The 23847-nt window shown below is 42.0% G+C and overlaps 1 protein-coding gene across 10 annotated transcripts in view; it reads left to right on the forward strand.

Moving 5' to 3' along the window:
* Positions 1-23847, forward strand: part of MAP4 (microtubule associated protein 4) — a 116058-nt gene that overhangs the window by 35409 nt on the left and 56802 nt on the right. For all 10 annotated transcript variants that reach the window (XM_058678690.1, XM_058678691.1, XM_058678693.1 and 7 more), the window contains exons 2-3: positions 5276-5517; positions 11620-11688. In XM_058678690.1, coding sequence (XP_058534673.1) covers positions 5295-5517; positions 11620-11688 — 292 coding nt within the window. In that variant the 5' untranslated portion in view covers positions 5276-5294. The remainder of the gene's footprint in view (positions 1-5275; positions 5518-11619; positions 11689-23847) is intronic.

A 23847-nucleotide genomic window follows, 5' to 3' on the forward strand; every position in this document is an offset into this window, starting at 1 on the left:
CAGTGGAGAAAATTGAAGTGAACATTGTGAGCAGGCTCTAACCTTCAGTCATAATTAGAATTTTTATCCATGAAATTCATTATTTGGAGATTAGAATGTATTTGTTTCAGAAGCAGTGTTACAAGTCATGACTTTGTTTCTAAGCTAATCCAGGTCACACATAATTTTTTTTTTCTCTCAAGGACAGGAGATGATATTTTGAAGGATGCCATGCTTGACTTTGCACTGTACTACCTCCTTTTCCTTTAGGTCTCCTTCCTGCCTGCCTACCTGCCTTCCATCCTTTCTTTCTTCCTTCCTTCACTCCCTCCCTTCTTCCCTCCCTCCTCCCCTTCTCTCTCTCATATTTATTTATTTGATAGAATTCCAGAGAGATAGAGCTCTTGTATCTGCTGGTTCACTCCCTAAATGGGCACATGGCCAGGAGGGGCCAGATTGGAGGCAGGAGCTTTTTCTATTTCTTCTACACCTGTGACAGGAGCCCAAGCATTAGCATGGAGATGAACTGGAAGTGGAGCAGCTGGGACATAAACTGATGTCCATATGGGATGCCTATGTCACATGTAGTGGCTTTACCCATTACACAATGCTGGTCTTAAGATTATATATTTTTGAAGAGAGCCTGATGACTCCTACAGATGAACTGTGTTGAAAATCTGGCTATGAACTCCCAGCTAATTGCCTAGGAAATCAGAGGATGGCCCCCAGTCATTGAGCCACTGCATGTGTGTAGAGACCCAGAAGTAACTCCTGACTGGCTCTTGGCTTTGGAATAGCCCAGCTCTGGCCATAAGTAACCATTTGGTGGTTAGACCAATGGATGGAAGATCTCTCTCACAGAAATTTTGCCTTTCAAGTAAAATGGCTGTGAAATTCCCAGTGAGTATTGGAAAAAGTGAATCTGATTGTGGGAAGCAGCTTCTGTTCTTGAATTTTCTTGATTTTTTCCTTTCCACTTTACATCCATAGCAACTCTCTTCAAGTGGTCGCTTAGGTAGGGAAAGAGACTGGAGCAAATTAGTTGTAAACTAAATGGTTGATTTCTTGCCAGCCAGAATGAGCAGAGAACCTGAGTGAGTACCTAAATGAGACTGATCTAGTTTTATCTCTCTCTCTCTTTTTTAAAGAGTTGTTCATTTTTATTGAAAGCAGGATTTACAGAGAAAAGGAGATATATAGAGAAAGATCTTCTGTACACTGGTTTACTCCCCAGATGGCCGCCACGGCTGGAGCTGAGCCTGTCAGGGCCAGGAGCTTTTGTGTCTTCCACATGGGTGCAGGGTCCCAAGGCTTTGTGCCATCCTGTGCTGCTTTCCCAGGCCACAGGCAGGGAGCTGGATGGAAAATGGAGCAGCGGGGACACAAATCGGTGCCCATATGGGATTCCTGTGTGTAAGGGCAGGATTTAGCCACTAGGCTATTCTGCTGGACCCAGACTGATCTTTAGTTTTAGTTTTTTTTTTTTTAAAGACTTAATTATTTTTCATTACAAAGTCAGATATACAGAGAGGAGGAGAGACAGAGGGGAAGATCTTCCGTCTGATGATTCACTCCCCAAGTGAGCCGCAATGGCCGGTGCTTGCCGATTCGAAGCCGGGAACCTGGAACTTCTTCCGGGTGTCCCATGCGGGTGCAGGGTCCCAAGGTGCAGTGTTCAAGGTGAAGACTTTAGCCGCTAGACCACACGGCCAGGCCCTGATCTTTAGATTTCAAGAAGCGTGCCTGGAGCTTAAAAAATTGTCAAAAGCTAATTAAATATGAATATTATGTAATCTGTGGTGACCTGGAAGCTTTTTTTAGTTTAATAATTTCAAATTTTGAGATCTATCTAAAGTAAATCATACGAGAGAGCATATTTATTTGCTATTTATGAGCATGTAACTATTAATAGTGATTTAGCCGCCAGGCCAAGATCCTGTTACATGCTTCATCATCGTGTGGTCACTCAACTTCCTCTTGTATTACTTCACCTTGTTTCAATCGTTTCTCATCAGGTAGTTTTGCCTCAGACGTGGTCATGACGAAGGATCAGATGTACAAAGTATTGTGCTTGAAAACTGTGTGTTCTCTTGGTGCCTTGTTAAATAATATGGGATTTATTTTCTGGTAGAGTGATATTGAGTCTCCTTTGATGCTAGCCAGAGCTGGGTGGAGTTTTTAAAGCTCCAGTCCGATTGATTCAAGAAGGGCATGGTGAATTTGATTTTATCAAAAAGCCTTTGCCTTTTAAGATGCCAGAGCCAAATTATTGCTGGAAATATTTGATATGTAAAAAAAAATTCCTATGCATCTGTATTGAGGATGTGTATGGAGTTTATTTATATTCTGAATGATGAAACTGAGCTGTAAGTATCTGCAAAGTAATTAACCTTGGGAGTCACTTAACATAACAGTCTCATTTTACAAATTAAGGAACTCAGTTCCGGAAGGTGACTCAGTCAAGGGCATAGTGAGTGTCAGATTAAACTAGTGCTTCAGGAATCACAGAAACTTCTGTACCCAGCTTTTAGATTCTCTTGCCTTCTACTTACAAATCTACTCTTCTTTCTTTCTGTTTTTAAATGTGTTTGTGTTAGAGGGAGCAAGAGGCAGACAGCACACCTGTCTACTGATTCACTGTCTAAACGCCCACAACAGCTGAGGCTGGCAAGACTGTAACCAGGAACCAGAAACTCTATCCCGGCCTCCCACAGAGGTGGCAGAAACTCAATTACCTGAGCCATCATTGCTGGCTGTGGTAGTCTGTGCTAGCGGAAAGCTGGCATCGGCAACCAAAGCCAGGAATCAAACTGAGTTCTCTGATGTAGGGCATAGGCAGCCCCAGGACTAGGCCAAACATCTGCTCCCATTGCAAACCCACTGAAAGTTAACTTCTTGTCCATATGTGCAGAAGAGGAATGGTATATGTAGTGGCCAGTGAGAAATTATTGTATTTAAGGAGATACTTCTCACAAAAGTACATGTCTTTTGACTTTCCTGAATGCCCAGATTCGAAAATAATGCTGTTGTATTCTTTTGCCAGTAAAATATATATAACTAAACATAAATATGATTGAATATTAAATAACTTCAAATGATTCTGTGAGATGAAATTCATTAATTTATTATAATTAATTCTGTAAAACTTAAGGAACCAGTTAAATAAATCTTGAAAGCACCTAAGGAGTTCAGTTGTTCTCGTGTTTTAGAAAAGGACAATTATAACATTGGATATCCAATATTTATAAAAAAGATTTGTTTATTTGAAAGCGTTAGACAGGGAGAGCTTCCATCATCTGAATTACCCAGCTGCTCTCTGGTCTCTAATGTGGGAATGGGGCCTAAGCAGTGGGGCTGTCCTCTTATTGCTTTCCCAGTGGCATTAGCAGGGAGCTGGATCAGAGGGGGAGCAGCTGGGACCTTAACCAGCATTGCAGGTATTAACTTTACCTTTTGCATCATAGCACTGCCCAGGGAGCAACTTTAGAATGTGAAAATGGACACTTAAGAAAAATTATATATTCATTTGTTTGTTTCAGATCCCATATGGGATCCCGGCATATGCAAGGTGAGGACTTTAGTTGCTAGGCTACCATGCCAGGCCCTGAAGGGCTGATTTTTTTTTTTTTTTAAAGATTTATTATTATTGGAAAGCCAGATATACAGAGAGGAGGAGAGACAGAGAGGAAGATCTTCCGTTTGATTATTCACTCCCCAAGTGACTGTAACAGCTGGAGCTGTGCCGATCCAAAGCCAGGAGCCAGGGACCTCCTCCAGGTCTCCCACGTGGGTGCAGGGTCTCAAGGCTTTGGGCCATCCTCGTCTGCTTTCCCAGGCCACAAGCCCGGAGCTGGATGGGAAGTGGGGCTGCCGGGATTAGAACTGGTGCCCATATGGGATCCCGGCACATTCAAGGCGAGGACTTTAGCTGCTAGGCCACCGCACCGGGCCCCTCACTTGGATTTTCTTATAAATTAAGCACTGTGAAAACAGGAATGGGGCTATGTGTAGTTTATTTTCTGTTGTGTTTTGTGTGTAGGAGACATACAACTAAGTGTTGTGGGCTGAGGAGTTGATTTACATTCCTGAAGCTGAGCAGTAGCACCTGCCCTTTGCAGACTCATTGGCGTCCTATTGTCCTGTTAATGGGCTTGGGGGAAAGAGGATATAATATGGTAATAAAGAGGCTTAGGAGAGACGGCTCCCAGCACTTCTACCACCATCCTGGTTTTCGCTCGGACATTCGCAGTGCCTACTATGCCGACTCAGCTAGCCACGACACTAAGGTTCTGGGCTGTTTTACCTGTAGCTTAACCTTGTATATTATTACCTATATATTTACAAGGTTAAGAGTTTGGAAGTCTATAGCATTGACTACAGAGGAAAACTATTTTTTACTAGCTGATTCGGGGGAATGTGTGTATTTTTTTCATGCCAGCAGTACTTAATGTTGTGTTTCAGTTTATGGAGTTGTCAACAGATGGCTCATGATAAAACAGTTCTTGGGCCTGATGCAATAGCCTAGTGACTGAATCCTTGCCTTGCTTGCACTGGGATCCCCTGTTGGCACAGGTTCGTGTCCTGGCTGCTCCACTTCCTGTCTAGCTCCCTGCTTGTGGCCTGGGAAAGCAATAGAGGATGGCCCAAGGCATCGGGGCCCTGCACTCTCAGGGGAGACCCAGATGAGGTTCCTGGTTCCTGGCTTCAGATGGGTGCAGCTTCAGCCATTGCGGCCACTTGGGGAGTAAACCAGCAGACGCAGATGGAAGATCTTTCTCTTCGTCTTTCGCTGTATATCTGCCTTTCCAGTGAGGATAAATCTTCAAGAAAAAAAAAGTTGGGGGGGGGGCGAGAGAAAAAAGAAAAAGGTTTTCACTTGCCTGACACTAATATAACTATTTTAATGGAAATATTCTACTTTGACCTCTGTATATTGTTTAAAAAGTTACTCTGGCACATGATATAAAGGAACAGAAGCTATGAGGTAGTTGAAATGGTGTATGATTTGAAATTTAAAGACTTGATTGTAGTCTTAACTGGTTTTAATTTTGGGGTAAGTTATATGGGTTTTTTGGCACCTTATTGTTAATGAAAAGGGCAAAAACGACATTTTGTCTACACATTAGATGTGTTAGAAAAAATTAACACTGGATTTTCTTGGGTAAGACTGTTTTTGAGCTTTTATTTTTGAAATGCGGGAATATGTTTTAGCTCTGAAACTTCAGAGTTTGATTCTTCGTAAGATTGTTCCTTTGGCAGCACTGATCATATAAGCACCTTTGTTTCCCTGGAACAGGCCTTCGCAGTGCTGCAGAATGGCTGACCTCAGTCTGGCAGACGCACTCACAGAGCCATCTCCGGAGGTTGAGGGGGAGATTAAGCGAGACTTTATTGCCACGCTGGAGGCAGAGCCCTATGAAGATGTTGTGGGAGAAACTGTTGGAAAAACAGACTATATTCCTCTCCTGGATGTTGATGAGAAAACAGGGAACTCAGAGTCAAAGAAGAAGGCCTGTCCAGATACTAGCCAGGTTGAAGGTAAGTGTTTCAGCCAAATTGGGCATACGCAGGTGTGCTTGGGAAACAGACAGAAGTTTATGTTTTGGGTCATCATCTTGGGAACCATGAAGAAACCAAGCTGAATTTTTGGTGTTCACTGGTAACTTTGTCTTTACTTGAATTTGTTAGGCTTCAAGGAACTAAATCTCATTATAGTTGAGTTGGCTCAATTTTTAGTGTTCACTGGTAACTTCCGCTTTACTTGAATTTTTTAGGCTTCAAGGAACTAAATCTCACTATAGTTGAGTGTTGTTCATGAACCTGTAGGTTAGTTTTAACTCCAAGGTTATTCTGGTACAACATTTCAGCTATCATGTAGCATGCTTTTTTGTTTTCTTAAAGATTTATTACTTGGAAGTCAGAATTCCTGAGGAAGAGGCAGAGATCTTCCGCCTGCTGGTTCACTTCCCTAATGACTGCTATGGCCAGAGCTGGGGTAGTCCAAAGCTGAGAGCCAGGAGCCTGTATGGACTTACTGCTTTCCCAAGCCATAAGCAGGGGGCTGGATCACAAGTGGAGCAGCCATGTGGGATGCTGGTGCTGTAGGCAGAACCTGAGTCTACCGTACCATGGCACTGACCGCATATCTTTTTCTTCTTCTTTAAGATTATTTATTTGAAAGGCAGTTGTGTGTGCGTGTGTGTGTGTGTGGGAGAGAGAGAGAGAGAGAGAGAGAGAAATCTTTCATTTGCTTGTTCACTCCAAAGGCTGCTATGGCCTGTGCTAAAATATTCCTGAGGTTGGAGCTTCATTTTTGTTTGACTGTTTCCTATAGTTTTAATCTTTTTACTAAAATTACCTGTCTGTTCATACTTGTTCTATCTTTTTTTTTCTAAATTGGAATTTTTTGGGGGAAATATTTTCTAAAAATGAAAGGTTTGATAAATTTCCTATTTGTTTACTCCTGATATACCTATAACAGCTAGAGCTGGGACAGGCATATGCCAGGAGCTCAGAACTCAATCTGGATCCCCCATGAAGGTGGCAGGGACCCAGGTACTTGAGCCATCAGCTGCTGCCTCCAACAATACCCATTAGCAGGAAGCAGGATTGGAAGCATAGTAGCCAGGACTTCATTATGGGATGCATGTACGAAGCATCATGTTAGTCACTGCATTTCAGATACCTGCTCATTCTCCTGTAAACATTAGAATGTTAATTGGACTTACTTAAATCTCTGTTTAGCAATCATTTATCAATTAGATTTTTAAAAAGCATTGTTTATTTGAAACGCTTGCTTGCTTACAAAGAGGGGGAGAAGAGCCAAAGAAAACTCTTCCATCAACTGTTTCATTCACTAGAAGTGCAGCTTTAGGGCAGGGTCAGCCCAAAGCCCCCAGAGTCATGAGCTTTTTCTGGTTCTCCTATGTTGATATAGTGGTCCAAGCACTTGGGCCATCCTCTGCCGCTTTCCTAGGCCATTAGCAGGAAGCAGGGCCAGAAGTGGAGCAGTGGGAATGCCCCCTGGAGCCATATTGGATGCTGATGCTGTAGGCTGAGGATTAGCTTGTTACCACACTGCACTGGCCCTTCAGCAGTCTTTTTTTGTTGTTGTTTTTAAGTTTTATTTATTTTTCATTACAAAGTCAGATATACAGAGAGGAGGAGAGACAGAGAGGAAGATTTTCCCTCCAATGGTTCAAGTGACCGCAACAGCCAGTGCTGTGCCGATCCGAAGCCAGGAGCCAGGAGCTTCCTCCAGTTCTCCCACATGGGTGCAGGTTCCCAAGGCTTTGGGACGTCCTCGACTGCTTTCCCAGGCCACAAGCAGAGAGCTGGACAGGAAGTGGAGCTGCCGGGATTAGAACCGGTCCCCATCTGGGATCCCGGTGCATTCAAGGCGAGGAGTTTAGCTGCTAGGCCACCGCACCGGGCTCCAGCAGTCTGTTTTGACAAACCCTTGCAGGTAACTTGGATACACTTGGGTCAATGGCTAAAAAACATAAGTCTAGGGGAAAGGCCTTAAAATACTCCTGGAAAGATGGTAACTAGATATTCAGAATTTCTAGCCTGGCCTTTTCATGGCCAACTCTTGCAGCCTACCTAATTGTACAGCAGAGGGCAGTGTTGTACTTGACTGTGATGAATCTGTACTGAATTTTCTGTAGGTTCACATGCCCCAATCCCATAACTGATTCATTGTAATATTTCACAATGTCTTAGTTATTCCCTTTTGACAAGTTTATGAGCTGTGGGAAGGAATCTCCAATCTTTTTTTTTTTTTTTTTAAAGATTTTATTATTATTGGAAAGCCGGATATACAGAGAGGAGGAGAGACAGACAGGAAGATCTTCCGTCCGATGATTCACTCCCCAAGTGAGCCGCAACGGGCCGGTACGCGCCGATCCGATGCTGGGAACCAGGAACCTCTTCCAGGTCTCCCACGCGGGTGCAGTGTCCCAATGCATTGGGCCGTCCTCGACTGCTTTCCCAGGCCACAAGCAGGGAGCTGGATGGGAAGTGGAGCTGCCGGGATTAGAACCGGCGCCCATATGGGATCCCGGGGCGTTCAAGGCTAGGACTTTAGCCGCTAGGCCACGCCGCCGGGCCCGGAATCTCCAATCTTTTGAAGAGAAGGGGTTAGATTTTAAAAAGCCTTTGGATTTGAGTAATTTGGACAAATGTCATTAGTTTTGGAAATCTGTGCTGATTTTTAAGAGTTACATGTACCAGGAGAAATTTTTCATGAGTTGAGGAGGATACAGCATGTTTTTGGTGAATTTTTATTAGAAAGTTAAATATACAGAGAGAGGAGAGACAAAGATCTTTCATTACTGGGTCTCTCCCCGATTGTCCAGAATGGGCAGAGCTGAGTTTATCGTAAGGCAGGAGCCGGGAACTTCTTCTCGGTCTATAGCACATGGGTGCAGAGTCCCAAGGCTTTGGGCATTCTCTACTGCTTTCCCAGGTCACAAGCAGGGACCTGGGTGGGAAGCAGGGCCGCCAGGTCTAGAATCGGCGACCATATGGGATGCCAGTGCGTTCAAGGCGAGGTCTTTAGCTGCTAGGCCACCGTACTGGGCCCAAGAATCCATTTTTATGGTCACGTAATATCACAGTGTATGGCAAAACAACATCTTTCCTTTCATGAGTTGATGGATATTGGGATTTTTTTTTAATTTATTTTCATTAGAAAGGTACATTTACAGAAACAATGTAGATTTTCGTCCACTGGTTCACACCCTGAATGACCATGTACAGGATCCAAGGACAGGAGCCAAGCACTTCTTTTGAGTCTCCCATGTGGGTACAGCGTCCCAAGTTTTGGAACATCCTCTTCTGCTTTCCTAGGCCACAAGCAGAGATCTGGATGGGAAGTGGAGCAGACAGGACATGAACCAACGTCCATTTGGGTTCTCAGAACTTGTAGACAGAAGATTTGGAAGTTGAGCCATTGTAGTAGCCCATGAGTGTAAACTGTCTTGTATGCCTTTCAGTATATCCTGGTCATCTGTTAACCTTAAAACAAAAGAAAAACCAAACGCTTTCTCTTTCTCCCTCCCTCTTTTGTTTCTTTTCAGTTTAAAAAATTCTAAAAAATTAAATAAATACATATTTTTGCCACAATTTCTTGAACTGCGCTGACCCAAAGCCAGGAGCTTCTTGGTCTCCCACATGGGTACAGGATCCCAAGGCTTTGGGCTGTCCTCGACTGCTTTCCCAGGCCACAAGCAGGGAGCTGGATGGGAAGTAGAGCAGCTATGATATGAACTGGCACCCATATGTGATCGCAGCGTGTAAAATGTGAGGACTTCAGCCACTGGGCTCCCGTGCTGGGTCTATATCAATAACTTTTAAGTTTAACACTGGAAGAAAATATTTATGAAGCTCATTTGATAAAAGACTAATGTTGAGGCAGGTGTTGTGGCAGGTGTTCGTACATGCTCAATTTCCCTCCCACCTCCCTGTTTATGTCCTGGGAAAGCAGCAAAGGATGGCCCAGAACCTTGGACCACTGCACCCACTGGGAGACTTGGAAAAGCTCCCGTGTTTGGACCAACCCAGCTCTGGCCCTTAATTGGGGGAGTGAACCAAAGATATCTGCGTGTGTGTGTGTGTGTGTGTGTGTGTGTAACTCTTTCAAATGGATAAGTGTTTTAGTTTAAAAATGGCTGATACTTGGAATTAATCTCTAATAGAAAACCCAAACAATCCAGTTGAAAAATAGTCCCCAAATCAAAATAAACCAAAAAACCAAGCACCAAAGTCCTTATCCTTTCACTTCATCACAGGAAGTAAGTGAAAGGATGGCAGACAGACACATCATAACAAGGTGGCCAGTGTCCTCAGTCGTTTGAGGAGACCTAACTGCCTTGTTAGCATACCTTGGGAAGGCAAGGAAACCTGCCGTTCCAGAAGTGCTGCTGCTGACCCCATGTGGTCCTCAGTGTCACAGTAAGGCAGTTGCCTTGAGTCCAGTGTGTGGGAGTGGTTAGGCAGTCATTTAGGCTGCCAGTCTTTGAGGCATTTGATTTGAATTCAGTTGCTAAACCTGTGGTGCTTGATTATGGCCTTACTGAACTTAATGGTAACCTCTGACAACTTACTAAACATAAAAGACGTAAGTGTGCTTTTAGGAAGGGTTCTTTATACAGTGAAACATAACAGCTTGGGCAATATGGGTATTAATGATTCTATTCTGGTTCTGAGATTCCTTTTTATGAAATTGCTAATTAATTTGGAAGAGTAATAGGGAGGTGAAACATCGGCTGGCCAGGCAATGCACATATTAATTTCCAGTCCAGGTTTTTGTCTTTTACTGAGATAAAGGTTCTAAGCAGAGACGAGTAATGTGCATGAAAGGAGCAGGAATGAGTGAATAAGCAGACGTTCATGCAGAAATGTGGGCTTCATCACACAGAGAAATACCCATCATGAATAGGCAAAGAGAAAAAGAAAGTGGTGCCTGTAAGTATTATCTATAGTAGAGAGGCCTCTCTCCAACTTTTCATCCTCCAGTGTGAGGAAGGGGATGGTGCCTTCATGGTCCCATGTACAAATGGGTAGGACCTTAGGATGCACCCAGGTTTCTGATGCGACAATTGCGTTCTAAATGGTGGACGTATCAAGCTGACAGTTAAGGAGTTGTAAAGGTTATAAAAATTACGGGTTAAGGCCTGGTGGAGTAGCCTAGTGGCTAAAGTCCTCGCCTTGCATGTGCCGGGATTCCATATGGGTGTTGGTTCATGTACCAGCTGCTCCACTTCCCATCCCTCCCCCTGCTTGTGTCCTGGGAAAGCAGTCGAGGACAGCCCAAAGCCTTGGGATCTAGCACCTGTGTGGGAGACCTGGAAGAGGCTCCTGGCTCCTGTCTTCGGATTGACTTGTCTCTGCCTGTTGTGGCTATTCAGGGAGTCAGTGTGCAGATGGAAGATATTTCTTTCTGTATCTTTTTCTCTCTGTAGATTTGTCTTTTAAATAAAAATAAATAATTCTTTCTTTATTTAGTTTTTATTGATTACATTGCATTATGTGACACGGTTTTATAGGCACTGGGATTCCCCCCCCCTCCCCAAACACCCCCCCCCAATGGTGGATTCCTCCACCTTGTTGCATTACCACAGTTCAAATTCAGTTGAGATTCTTTCATTGCAAGCATCTACCAGGCAAAAAGTCCAGCATCGTATTGTCCAGATAAGCTCATCAGTTTCTTGGGGAGACCATCTCTGGTCTGAAGGTAAAAAAAAAACCAGATTATGAGTTCCAGCTGACCTGAACTTTTATAAGCTGGCTGGTTAAGTTGTATTACACTGACTGGCTCCTTCTCCAGAACTCCATGCAGGTCTGGCATGTGCGTGGCAGGGCTCTTAGCACTGTCCCACGTGTTTTTGCAGTGAATTGTATACCAGCAGTGGAGCTGGATCGACACTCACTTGGGATGGTGGCTCACAAATTGTGGCCTAGCTGCTGCATCCCTACAACAGCCCCCTCTGTGACCTTTTATTGAATGTTTAAGTTCCTGGTTGTTTTCATGTGCTTTAAGCTATGAAGAGTGACAGCAGTTCCACTAGGAAGGCAGTAGTTGGCTGTGCTTTTCATCTCTCTGTCACAGTAGGTAATTATTCTTTGTGACTGCTGCAGGTTCTCCATCTTCTAAAGCAACAGTACTGGCCAACGGTGATCATGGACTAGGAGGGAATGTCACCACAGGTAAGTGTTCCCAGGATTCCCCAGGTGTGCGGGTAGATCCTTCATAAACTCCTTTGGGAGGGTTGCTGATGGAAAACACAAATTATTCCTGAGGTTATTGGTCACACAGAACCTCCTATAGTGAAGAGGAAAGTGAGCTTCCTGTGACAATCCTTTCATATTTGTTAAAACTGTGCCACACAAAAGCTAGATCTGCCTTAAAATTACTTAGAAAAGGGCACATCAAAGGGTTTATGTAAAATGGAATTAAAAGGTTCATTTTGGTGCAAAAGGTTTTGAAATTCACATATAGTTTGATCGAGTTTCCCGTGAACTTTGTGATAGATAGGATATGGGAGACATTTGTCTACTACAACCTGTAGCCTATGTGAGAATCACCTGTTGTCTTTTTATAAATAACTGCTTTTAACTTGTAGATGTACTCAGGCTACCACTGTTGACCCAAGTGAGTTGCCTTGCAATGATCAAGCACACTGTTGTTTGTAGCAGAGTTCTAAACTAGGGCATAGTATTTGTTTCACACAAATGCAGTGCATTTTATTTCTTTCTGTGTCTGCATAGCTCAGCCATGAAGTCTTACCTCAAACCTCTTTAGGCTGTCTTGATTTCTAAGGCTTCCAGAAAGCATTGTGTTAACAATAATAGCTGTTCCTTAACTTTTCCCTTGTTCTTTGGCCCTAGGAAATACTGAGTATTTATTAGTAGCTCAGCTTTATTGATGATCTGTTTCTTGTCTTAGTTTTAACTAGTGGCATTAGCATCCTCATTAGCAAACTCCTGGATTACATGTCCTTTAACTTTAAAAACTAGAAACAACCAGAAATACCACTTTACCTTCAGGTTTTGTGAATTGATATTTTTATATGTCTTTGATAATATTATTCATGGGTAGCATTGACCAGGTGGTGTACATTTTGAAACAAAGTTGTTTATGTGGTTTGTTTTTTAAAAAGGTTCCAGATATCCACTTGATTAAAGAAGATAATTGAATATCAATTTGTTTTTGGATGAGTATCGTTTGAATCAGCTTTCTTTTACCAAATGGCAATATTAGGGGAAAGGAGGTTGGAAGAGAGCAATTTGATTAGATGATTGCTTTAAAGAGTGGGTGCCAGGAAGAGGAGGCAGTAGGCTCCAAACAGAGGCAGGGGAAATGTTGATTGCCTGCTGTGATCAATTTATACTCTGTGCTTGTTGAAGTACTGCACTGTGTCACATAAAAATGTAGGAGTATTACATGGTGAAGCAGAAGGGGGGAAGAACTGGGTGCCATTTTCATCCGGGAAGGAACCAGCTGTCAACACTGCTCCAGCAGGATGTCAGGACTGAATGCAATAGGCTCAGATTCTCCCCACTGCCAGGTCTTAATGGTGTAGACAAAAAAAAGGATGAGGAAAGCATGTTGCCTGGCCCTTCATTCTCTGATGAGAAGATCTTCCCCATTTCTGCCCCGTGGCATTATGAGAGCAGGTATCTCTGCTCTTGCACACCTGTCCACCCCTAGGTGGAATCCAGTTTGCCTACCTGGGTTGTTTGGGTTCTGCATTTTGACCTCTTAATTGCAGTAGAAAGCAGGTATTTTACTCAATGTTCATGATTAATGGAGGATGGGGGTGGGATTCAAAAGGGGTGAACCAAGATGCATGTTTTTGAGCATAATATGACTTTATTCTATCTAATATGACCCTCACTAACTGGAATGGGTAACTAGCTAGGTGCTATTTTGAAAATTCCTATTTCTGTTTCACTCCAGATGTTATCTGTAGCCCCGAGAACAGAGAAGCTACTAATGCATACAAAACATTTGTGAGCATCTTGTGATGTTAACCTTGCTGTTTACTAATGACCTGTGCTTTTTCTGCCCTCTCTTTCCCCTTCCTGCTTCTTCCTCCCTTTCTGTTTTTCTCCTCCTAGAAGCCTAGAGTGTGTCTCAACACTGGGGCTCCTGCCAACACCAGACCAGTGATCTTTCCTAAGCACCGTTACACTTCTAAAACCTTCAGCATTTTGCAGAGCTTTGCTTTTCCTTCCTGGACACGGTATAGAAGAAGCTGAGGGTAGTTCTTCGGGGCCTGTTTCTGCTGATGCCTGAGCAAACCACCTGCTTCTTCTTGTGTCTGCAGGGCTTAATGGAACCCCTTTCCCCTTTGTGAACACAAAATGCACCATGAATTATTTATTTTAGTATTTTTTATAAGATCACCTAATGTTTTTTATTTTTTGCTCTTTTAAAATTCATTTTCTCATTTAACCCACTCTCATTTTTTCTTTAATTTCAGCATTTTAGTTGCCTTTTTTCTTGTGGTTTTTGAATCCTCAGTATGAATCAGGATACTGTAACACCAAATGAGAACATGTGCTTCATAAAGGGGTTGAGGCCACCAGTACTGCATTGAATTTCTTTTCCTTCTTCCTCATTTTCTCCTCTGCAGGCTTGCTTTTAGAGGAAATTAGTCTTATAAGTTACCTGGGTTTCTCTAGCCTACTACAGCAAGAATAATGATAGCTATTTCAGTTAATTTAAAGTTTCCTAATTTAGAATAACTAATTAAAGCTGGAAATTTATTTCTTCAAATTAAATCATCTTTTGTGATTTGCAAGGTAGGCCAAAATTATTATCTGTCTAGGATTAGGTTTGCCTGAAAATTTGGGAACTCTATCATTGTATATGGATTTTTCAATGGCAGTAACTAATCATGAGAGTTAGGAAATTAAAAAAAATAGATCTAAGTTATGATGTTCTTGGATCATATAGTAGAATGTTGGGATGTTGGTACAAATTTAAAAAAAGCTTTGTGTAACAACGCCAGAGTAAAAGGAAATTGCAACACATTTAATAATCATAACCAATTTAATTGGCTTCTGTTGTGAAATGATTTTCTGACCGGGCTTGAACTTTATTCAGTATTAGTACCTCTGAACTCTGAAGTGGCCTTTTTATGTAGTATGTCAGCGGGATTGGTAGTTCTGTTTGTAAAGTCCTTTGCCATGAATGTTGGCATTCATGTTCATCCTTTATGAGGATTGCCTCAGTATTTGTTTCTTACTCTCCCTCTTATTAGCAAACTGTTTAAAAATACAGAGCCATTGGGAACCATTGCAGTGATAGGCTTTCATTGAATTTTCAAATGCAGCGTGTTTAAGATATGGAAATGAAATACTCTTAAACTTCCTATTTTGTTGATTATTCAGGCTTTTTTTTAAACAATCTCCATGGTAATGATGTTTTGTATTAAAAGAAATAATCAGTAATTGGTTCATGTTTCGAGAAAGATTTTGAAATACAAATTATTTTAGATCCTCCATCATAATATTACTTTTGAGTTGATAGAATTAGAGTGTCAAAAACATTTTAATTGAGTACCTGTAGTGACTTTTGGAATTTCGGAAGCCTTTTGTCTTTGGGGATCTGAAGGTGAGGGTAGATGTCTTTGCCAAGAGTTCCTTCTCTGGGTTTTACAAGAAGGCCTTTGAGGAAGCATGCTACTGTAGGAAAAGACACCAACAAAGAAAACACAAGTCATTCCCTTTGGTGTGTAGTTGTTTAATATGCTGTTTTGGGGACCAAGTACCTTATCAAACTGTTGGCGTTTGATATCTTCCTATTGCTTCCCTGTGGCCTAAGTGACAGGAAGGAGAAGCCTGGGTGAAGCTTTTTTGAACACCTTCATACTTCATGGTTAAGATTTGTTTATTCCACTTTTATTTCCGTTTGGTTGTTTATTGTTATTTGAATTTTTTTCCAAATAATTTTTTTGAATTTACGATATTGTTAAAATTTCCTGTCAGCAACCAGAACTTGATATGTATTGTTAGATCCTTTTGTTTCAGTTGAATATTTTATTTTGAAGAAATAAATGTAATGTTTCGTATATAGTTCCATATGAAGCAGCCAGTCCCACAATGAAATGCTGTATTGCCATGATGGTCACATTTGAGTGGCCCAGGGTGTCACTGGTAAGGCAACATACTAGACAGGACTGTGGAATGGGTGTTTCTCTTATGCACGTTTATCTTTTTTACTTATTGTTTTTGGCCTAATGTTGAAAAACTTTGTTTTTAAATAATATTTTTATAACTTTGTTTATACACCTAAGTTTGTATTTTTGTGATTTAGACTTCCACACTTTGTATGTTGGGACATTTTAATGTGATCATTGTGTTGAATAAATTACACTAATAAACATCTTAAATTAACACTTTATAGACTGGATTTTGGTTGGGTCTTAATTATTAAAGTAGAGTATGTCTAATCACTGATTGGGTAAATAAAGGCTCTCGAGGTCTGTGTCCTCAGTCTGACAAGCTTCATGTTTCACCCATAGCAATGGAGTAACTGTAGACTTGTTTCTTTTGGCCAAACACCTATTTATTTATTTATATATCTTTACTTCTTAGTGTTAACTTTATTTTATCCAGATTCTGTAAGAATTTAGAAGCTCATTTAACTCTTGCTATTCAGTAGCACCTAGTGAGCTGGAGTTGACAAAGGGGCAACAAGAAGTTATTCCAAAAACCAGTTTTCATGGCATATTGGTTATTAGTTATTGTTATTTTTTAAAAAGAGGGATTTTTTGAAAGGCAGATGATACTTAAAATTAACATTTGCAATCTCTAAAAAAAAGATTTATTTATTTTTATTAGAAGGTCAGATTTTTAAGAAAGATTTGTTTTTTTGAGCCCAGTGCAGTAGCCTAAGTGGCTGAAGTCCTTGCCTTACATGTGCCAGGATCCCATATGGGCACCAGTTTGTATTCAGCAGCCCCACTTCCCATCCAGATCTCTGCCTGTGGCCTGGGAAAGCAGTTGAGGGTGGCCCAAAGCCTTGGGACCCTGCACCCACGTTGGAGACCTGGAGGAGACTGTTCGCTCCTGGCCAGATGGGCTCAGCTCCGGCCATTAAAATAAACGTGTTTTGTTGTTGTTGTTAACTTTTTATTTTTAAAGATTTATGTATTTATTTGAAAGTCAGCTTTTCCAAACCACAATCAGGGAACGAGGTGGTAAGTAGAGCAGCTGGGGTACAAACCAGTGTCTATATCAGAACCTGGCACATGCAAAGTGAGGACTTTAGCTGCTAGGCTGCTGTGCCAGGCCCAATATTTGAAATCTTAAAGTGCTTTCTAGATTATTAAATAAAATTGGCAACATTTAATAACAATTGATTTTGTAATGGATTGTTTGAATAATTCAGTGTGATCTGGTTGGGAATAAATCAGAATAATGCTTAATTTCTGAGGTATTTTGAGTTAGTGGTTCTTTACAGTAGAAATGTTTGCAGATGTAGCGTGTTGCCTCAGTTAAGACTGCAAAGATTCTATGCCTAAGGTAAATTTTGGGCCAGGCAGACATTTCTTTAAAGAGTACTTTAATGTTCTTTGATTTGATTTGATTAAGAACCACAGTAATGCATTTTAGATTTGAGGCACAGGAATTTAAATATTAAAACCAAGATTTTCCATCTTGAGTGCTTGTGTTACAGGTGCACTAGGCATAAAACTTGATTACAGGAGCAGTTCTTTGACTTGTGTTAGTGTGTGTTTTTGAAGAGATATGAAACTTGACTGTATGTGCGTTCCCCTTTGCTGGTGTCATGATGTGGTGGGAGGGCGAGACTGGAGAGTATTCTGTCCAACGAAGGGCTTGTGGAGCCTTCTCAATGATGTGCTGCACAAGTAGCAGGACTGCTGGCTGTCTTGCCTGTACCAGCACAAGTACGAGATTTATTACAGCAGCTGCTCTTCTGCCAGAAGATGCAGAAGGTGCCCTGCATGCTTCATTGCTGTCCCTTGCATCAAACGTAAAACTGATCTCTAAATCTAAGGATTTAGTGCCAGAAAAAATTCAGATGCACACCAAAATGTGAGATTGAAACAAAAAGCTGTAGTGTCTGAAGAGTTTCTGCAGAGCAGTTACAACAATTCAAGTTGACATTAAAACTTCATAAATGAAGTTTGAGCGTAAAGATAGATAGGACAGGACATCTGCCCTGCCCTACCCCACCTACTACCCTAAATTCTGAAAGCACAACTTTCCATTGCTTTTTTTTTCACACTGAAATTTGCACGCTGGAACCCCTTCATGAGCCAGCAGCATCTAAGTGTTAAGGTCTTTTTTTTTTTTTTTTTTCCCAGTTTTCTTATTTTTTTAAATTGGGAAGATATACAGAGAGAGAGAGAGAGAGGAAGATCTTTCATCTACTGATTCATTACCCAAGTGGCTGCAAAGGCCAGAACTGGTCTGAAGCCAGAATCCAGAAAGCTCTTCCAGGTCTCCCATGTGTGCAGGGTCCCAAGGCTTTGGGCCATCATCTACTGCTTTCTCAGGTCACAGGCAGGGAGCCAGATGGAAAGTGGGGCTGCCGGAACATTAACTGGTACCCATGTGGGATCTTGGCTTGTTCAAGGAAAGGATTGTAGCCACTAGGCCACCGCACCGGGCTCTGTTTTGCTTTCTAATGAAAATATGGACTGTGTGGTAAGAAGATGCACATTAGCAAGTAATACATGTACAATATATATAGCAAGTAAAATATGTTATTTATACTTTCATATGGAAGGTGTTTAAGACTCTTTTTTTTTTTTAAAAGATTTATTCATTTTATTACAGCCAGATATACACAGAGGAGGAGAGACAGAGAGGAAGATCTTCCGTCCGATGATTCACTCCCCAAGTGAGCCGCAACGGGCCGATGCGCGCCGATCCGAAGCCGGGAACCTGGAACCTCTTCTGGGTCTCCCACACGGGTGCAGGGTCCCAAATCTTTGGGCTGTCCTCTCCTGCTTTCCCAGGCCACAAGCAGGGAGCTGGATAGGAAGTTGAGCTGCCGGGATTAGAACCGGCGCCCATATGGGATCCCGGGGCTTTCAAGGCGAGGACTTTAGCCGCTAGGCCACGCCGCCGGGCTCAAGACTCTCTTTAAGCTATCTTAAAGAATAAAGTTTAAAGAAAGCATTTAAGTACATCATGAGCCACTGGATTTTAATTACAAATGGAAGTTTTAAATAAATGAGTCATCTTCTACCTGAGCATTAAGTGCATACATAATTCTGACATTTTAAGCTATAACTTTATGTGATTTATCTTTGTGGAATAAAACTTTACACTATGTCAAAAGCCAGTGATAGTGCATACTGATACTACTACATCTGCCTTGTGATGTGGCTAGTTAAGCTGGTACCTGTGATGTTAGCATTCCTTGCTCGTGTTGGATATCTGGCTCCTTGCTCTGCTTTCAATCGAGCTTTCTACTAGTGCACTTGGAAAGGCAATGAATGATAACTGCAGTACTTGGGCCTCTGCCACCCATTTTGGAAGACCAGGATGGAACTCCTGGTACTAGGTTTCAGCAAGGTCTGGACATAAAGATGCCATTAGACCTGTCGATATTTTCTTGGCTATTAAAAGAAGGCAGCAAAATAAGTAGCTAAATTTAGCTGCATTAAAATTTAAGACTTTTACATGTTTCATTACAGTGAAAAAGGCAACCCATGGATTAAAAAAAATATATATATTTTCAAATCCTGTATTTGGGCCCAGGACAGTGGCTAAATCTTTGCCTTACATGTTCTGGGGTCCCATGCGGGCATTGGTTTGTTTCCTGGCTGCTCCTCTTCCTGCAAGCTCCCAGTTTGTGGCCTGGGAAAGCAGTAGAGGATGATACAAAGGCTTGAAAACATGCATTTGTGGTGGAGATCTGGAGGAAGCTCCTGGCTTTGGATGGGCTTGGCTCCTGTTGTTTTAGCCACTTGGGAAGTAAACAGTGGACAGATCTTATGTTTGTTTATCCTTTTCCCTGTAAATCTGCCTTTCCAATAAAAATAGTGGAACATTTTGAATAAACATTTCTCCAATGAAAATACACAAATCCCCCCACCAAAAAAAAAAGCCCCTATAAAGATACCTAATATCACTATTGTTAAGGAAATGCAAGTCAAAACCACAAAGAAATGTATTGCACTTACTAAAATGACGACACAAAAATACCAAGTATTTGTCAAGAATATTGAAAAAGCTGGAACCCTTGTGTATTGCTGCTAGAAATGTAAAATGATGCAACTTTTGTGGAATAGAAGATTTTGGTTTCTCAGAAAAGAAATGAGTGGGAGAAGTGAGTTGCAAGTAGACCTCCCCGTGCAGTCCCATTACTGTAAGGTAGAGGAGCGAAGGTGATCCCATTGTGCTGTAACTAGGGCTGCAGTCAGTGCTACAGTCTTGAAACCCGTTCTGGTGAGTTTTTCTTGGCTGTGAGAGGAACCTGATTTCTGACTTACTCTCATGATTTCTTGAGTATTGTAGGCTGAATAGAATATAGGCATAACAGGCCACTGGATCCACTCAGGTTTGAATTAAGATTTCCGAGGTAAGGGTGCTAGCCGTGAAGCGGGGATGAAGCAGCAGATGGATGATTTTCTGTCTTCATCTTTCTGTCAGTTTGCCTTTCAAAACAACAACCAAATAAATAAAATATTTAAAAAGAAAAAAAATACGTTTGAATGTTAGAAAACTAAATAAGTAAGCTTTTCAGTATGACAGTCTCATTAGGTATTAAATGAATGAGCTTTAAGAAACTATAATATAGGGCCTGGTGCAGTTGCCTAATTGCATTGCATGCATTGGGATCCCATATGGGTGCTTGTTCCTATTCTGGCTGCTCCACTTCCCTTTCAGCTCCCTGCTTGTGGCCTGGGAAAGCAGCAGAGGATGGCCCAAAGTTTTGGCACCCTGTACCTGCGTGGGAGACCCAGAAGAAGCTTATGTCTCCTGGCTTTGTATTGGCTCCGGCTGTTATGGCCACTTGGGGAGTGAACCAGTGGATGTAAAATCTTTTTCTCTGTCTATCCTCTCTGTAAAATATGACTTTCCAATGAAATAAATAAATCTTGTGTGGTCCAAAACAGTCACTCGTATTTAAGCTTTTTGCTTCTTTATTAATTTGAAAATGTCACAGAAGATCAGGTTGTCTTCCATTCACCTGTTCACTCCCTACATAGCTGAAAAAGCTGGAACTGGACCAAGATGACGCCAGGAGTGATGCAGCTTGATGTGGGTTTTGCATGTGGGTGAGCAGGACACAGATAACTTGGGGCATCTTCACTGCTTTCCTCGTTGCATTAACAGGGAGTTGGAAAACAAACAAAAACAAAACAGGGAGTTGGATTAAAAACAGAACACCTGGGACCCCAACCAATACACTGATATACGGAGTGTTGGCAGTGAATATGGGAACAAATGGAGACTCTAAGATGGAATATGTCAGCCAGTGGATTCTGGAGAGATTTCATTGTGCTTGTTGTGGCGAGATCCACTGCAATTAAGAACTGTTGAACTATCAAAAGCACTTGAGTGGGACCCTTCACGCATGCCCCACATCTGGGACCCTGGGATGGCAATGGGTGGCCTTTGCAAGCAGTGGCTTTACCCACTGTAAAACAAAAGCCAACCACTCACTTAACCATAGGGGTTTTCAAATTAACTACCAGGCATAGTATATAGCTCTTTTTCAGAATGATCTTTTCTGTGTTAGCTGTGTTGAATTTGTTCAAGTTTACCCCTTTACAAAAAGAAGTGTACACATCTGTTAATATTAGATTAGTGCTGGACATCCAAACATTGTTGAAAATCCAAATATCTTAAAACAAGTTATAAAGTTTGTTTTTATTGGAAAGGCAGAAGTACATAGAAAAGAAGATACAGAGAGAAAGATATTCCATTCACTGGTTCACTCCCCAAGTATCTGCAGCTCTACACAAACAGGGAGTAGCCAGGATATGAACTGGTACCCACATGGCATCCTGGCCCTCGCAAGGCAAGGACTTTTAGCCAATAGGTTACTACGCTGGGCCCCAAGTATGCTTATCTTAGCTAAAATAACACCCTGTCCCATATTTCTAATCTTCTACATGGTATTTGTTTCTTGCCATACTCTAGCAAGATAAACAATTTGTTTATTATACATCTTCCTTTGTTAAAAGAAGTTAGCTGTGGCAGAGATTGCTATCAGGAGAGGGACAAGAATTCATTGGTAAATGCTGTGAACCTTATCTGGCATGTTAGCATGTTAGCCAGGAGTGTCTTCTGGGTCTTCCACATGAATATAGGTTCCCAAAGACTTTGGGGCATCCTCGACTGCTTTCCCAGGACACAAGCAGGGAGCTGGATGGGAAGTGGAGCAGCTGGGGTAAAAACCCGTATGGGATCCCTACGTGTGGAAAGTGAGGACTTTAGCTACTAAGCTACCTTGCCAGCCCTCAGATGAAGTTTAAAACATTAATTTTATCTAAAACTTCTGTAGAACAGTACATTGGAGCCTGCAGAGGACATCGGGTACCATAACAGAGGATGGAGGACAGAAAAAATTGATCAAGTGTTGGCAGTGAATATGGGAACAAATGGAGACTCTAAGATGGAATATGTCAGCCAGTGGATTCTGGAGAGATTTCATTGTGCTTGTTGTGGCGAGATCCACTGCAATTAAGAACTGTTGAACTATCAAAAGCACTTGAGTGGGACCCTTCACGCATGCCCTACATCTGGGATCCTGGGATGGCATTGGGTGGCCTTCCACCATCCCAGGTTAAGAGGCAGTGGGGAGGCTGGGTATGGCTTCTTCCCTTACTTCTCTTCTTCCCCTCTTCCCCCAGATAACAGGAAGGAAAAAACAGAATGTGGAAGCAATGGTCTCACCCACTTTCCTCTAGCCCTTCACTCTTCCCACCCTAATCAACTATGTAAAAGTGATCAAAAGTAAAAAAAATTTTTTTAAAAGATTTATTCATTTTATTACAGCCAGATATACTGAGAGGAGGAGAGACAGAGAGGAAGATCTTCCGTCCGATGATTCACTCCCCAAGTGAGCCGCAGCGGGCCGATGCGCGCTGATCCGAAGCCAGGAACCTGGAACCTCCTCCGGGTCTCCCACGCGGGTGCAGGGTCCCAATGCATTGGACCGTCCTCGACTGCTTTCCCAGGCCACAGGCAGGGGGCTGGATGGGAAGTGGAGCTGCCGGGATTAGAACCGGCGCCCATATGGGATCCCGGGGCTTTCAAGGCGAGGACTTTAGCCACTAGGCCACGCCGCCGGGCCCAAAAGTAAAAAAATTTTTAAAAAGGGGGGAATCTTAGAGGAAGTTGAGCTAATCCTGTGCTTTGCTAATCATTGTTTGGCTGTCAGCCTCTTTTTCCTACTTAAATGATTGTGAAACAGCATTTTAATTGGTTGTAACCCAAGCTTATCTGGCCCTGTGGAACAGAAATACTGTTGTTTCTAGGGGACAAAACTGAGGTGAACCTCAAAAGTGCACTCCAGACAGACTGAAGGAGCTTTTCATTTGTATCTTGTGAGAAAATTAAGGTTTTGTTGCTGCAATGAGTTTTCAGCATATTTACATAGTTAAGAAGATTCAGAAATGTGCGACTTACAAATTGAAGAATTGACATACCCTTTAGAGGTTTTAACTGAAGAGCGCTGCTTGGTGGTTCATGAGCTAATGCTTCTGGTGAAATGAGGGGACATTCTGCTTTCTGCTGCCATGAATAATGCTGAGCATCGAAGATACAGAATGTTCTCTTGCACAGGAGGCCTTTTAAAGCATTTAGAGATTAGCATGTGCCTTCTGTTTTGTTTTTTTTTTCTTCATTGCATTGAACATTTCTTCTTTCTACCCATTTTTGAAATTTGAATATTAGCTAGTTCACGTTTTTAACTGCCAATATTTGGTTATCTGCATAGGGAGTTAATTGCACAGGGGGAAGAAAACTCTCCAGAACACATGGAGCAGTGTGTATCCCTAGGGCTGAGACCTAAATAAAGGACTGCTCCCTGTAGTCACTGTATCCATTGTTGGATGTTTATCAGACCTTAGATCAAAGTTCACTGGCTATTCTGCTATTAAGAGAATAAGTATAAATTTTATCTTCAACAGTTTATATTTGGAACAATACTTATTCCAGATGTCATCATTCTTGTTTTCCTTGTGTAGCAGCAATCCAATTTCCCCTTGATGATTAGGCTCAGTCATTCTAGCCAGTAGATTCCATCTGGACAGTTTAATGGTGTAAGGAGTTGCACACGGCCGTGTGGCCATTTCATCTTCTAATCCAGTTGAACTGTTATTGTATATGCCACTAGGTATATTTCTTTCCTGGGGACTAAGATCT

This window comes from Ochotona princeps, chromosome 21 (genome assembly GCF_030435755.1).
Source record: "Ochotona princeps isolate mOchPri1 chromosome 21, mOchPri1.hap1, whole genome shotgun sequence".
Classification (NCBI taxonomy): domain Eukaryota; kingdom Metazoa; phylum Chordata; class Mammalia; order Lagomorpha; family Ochotonidae; genus Ochotona; species Ochotona princeps.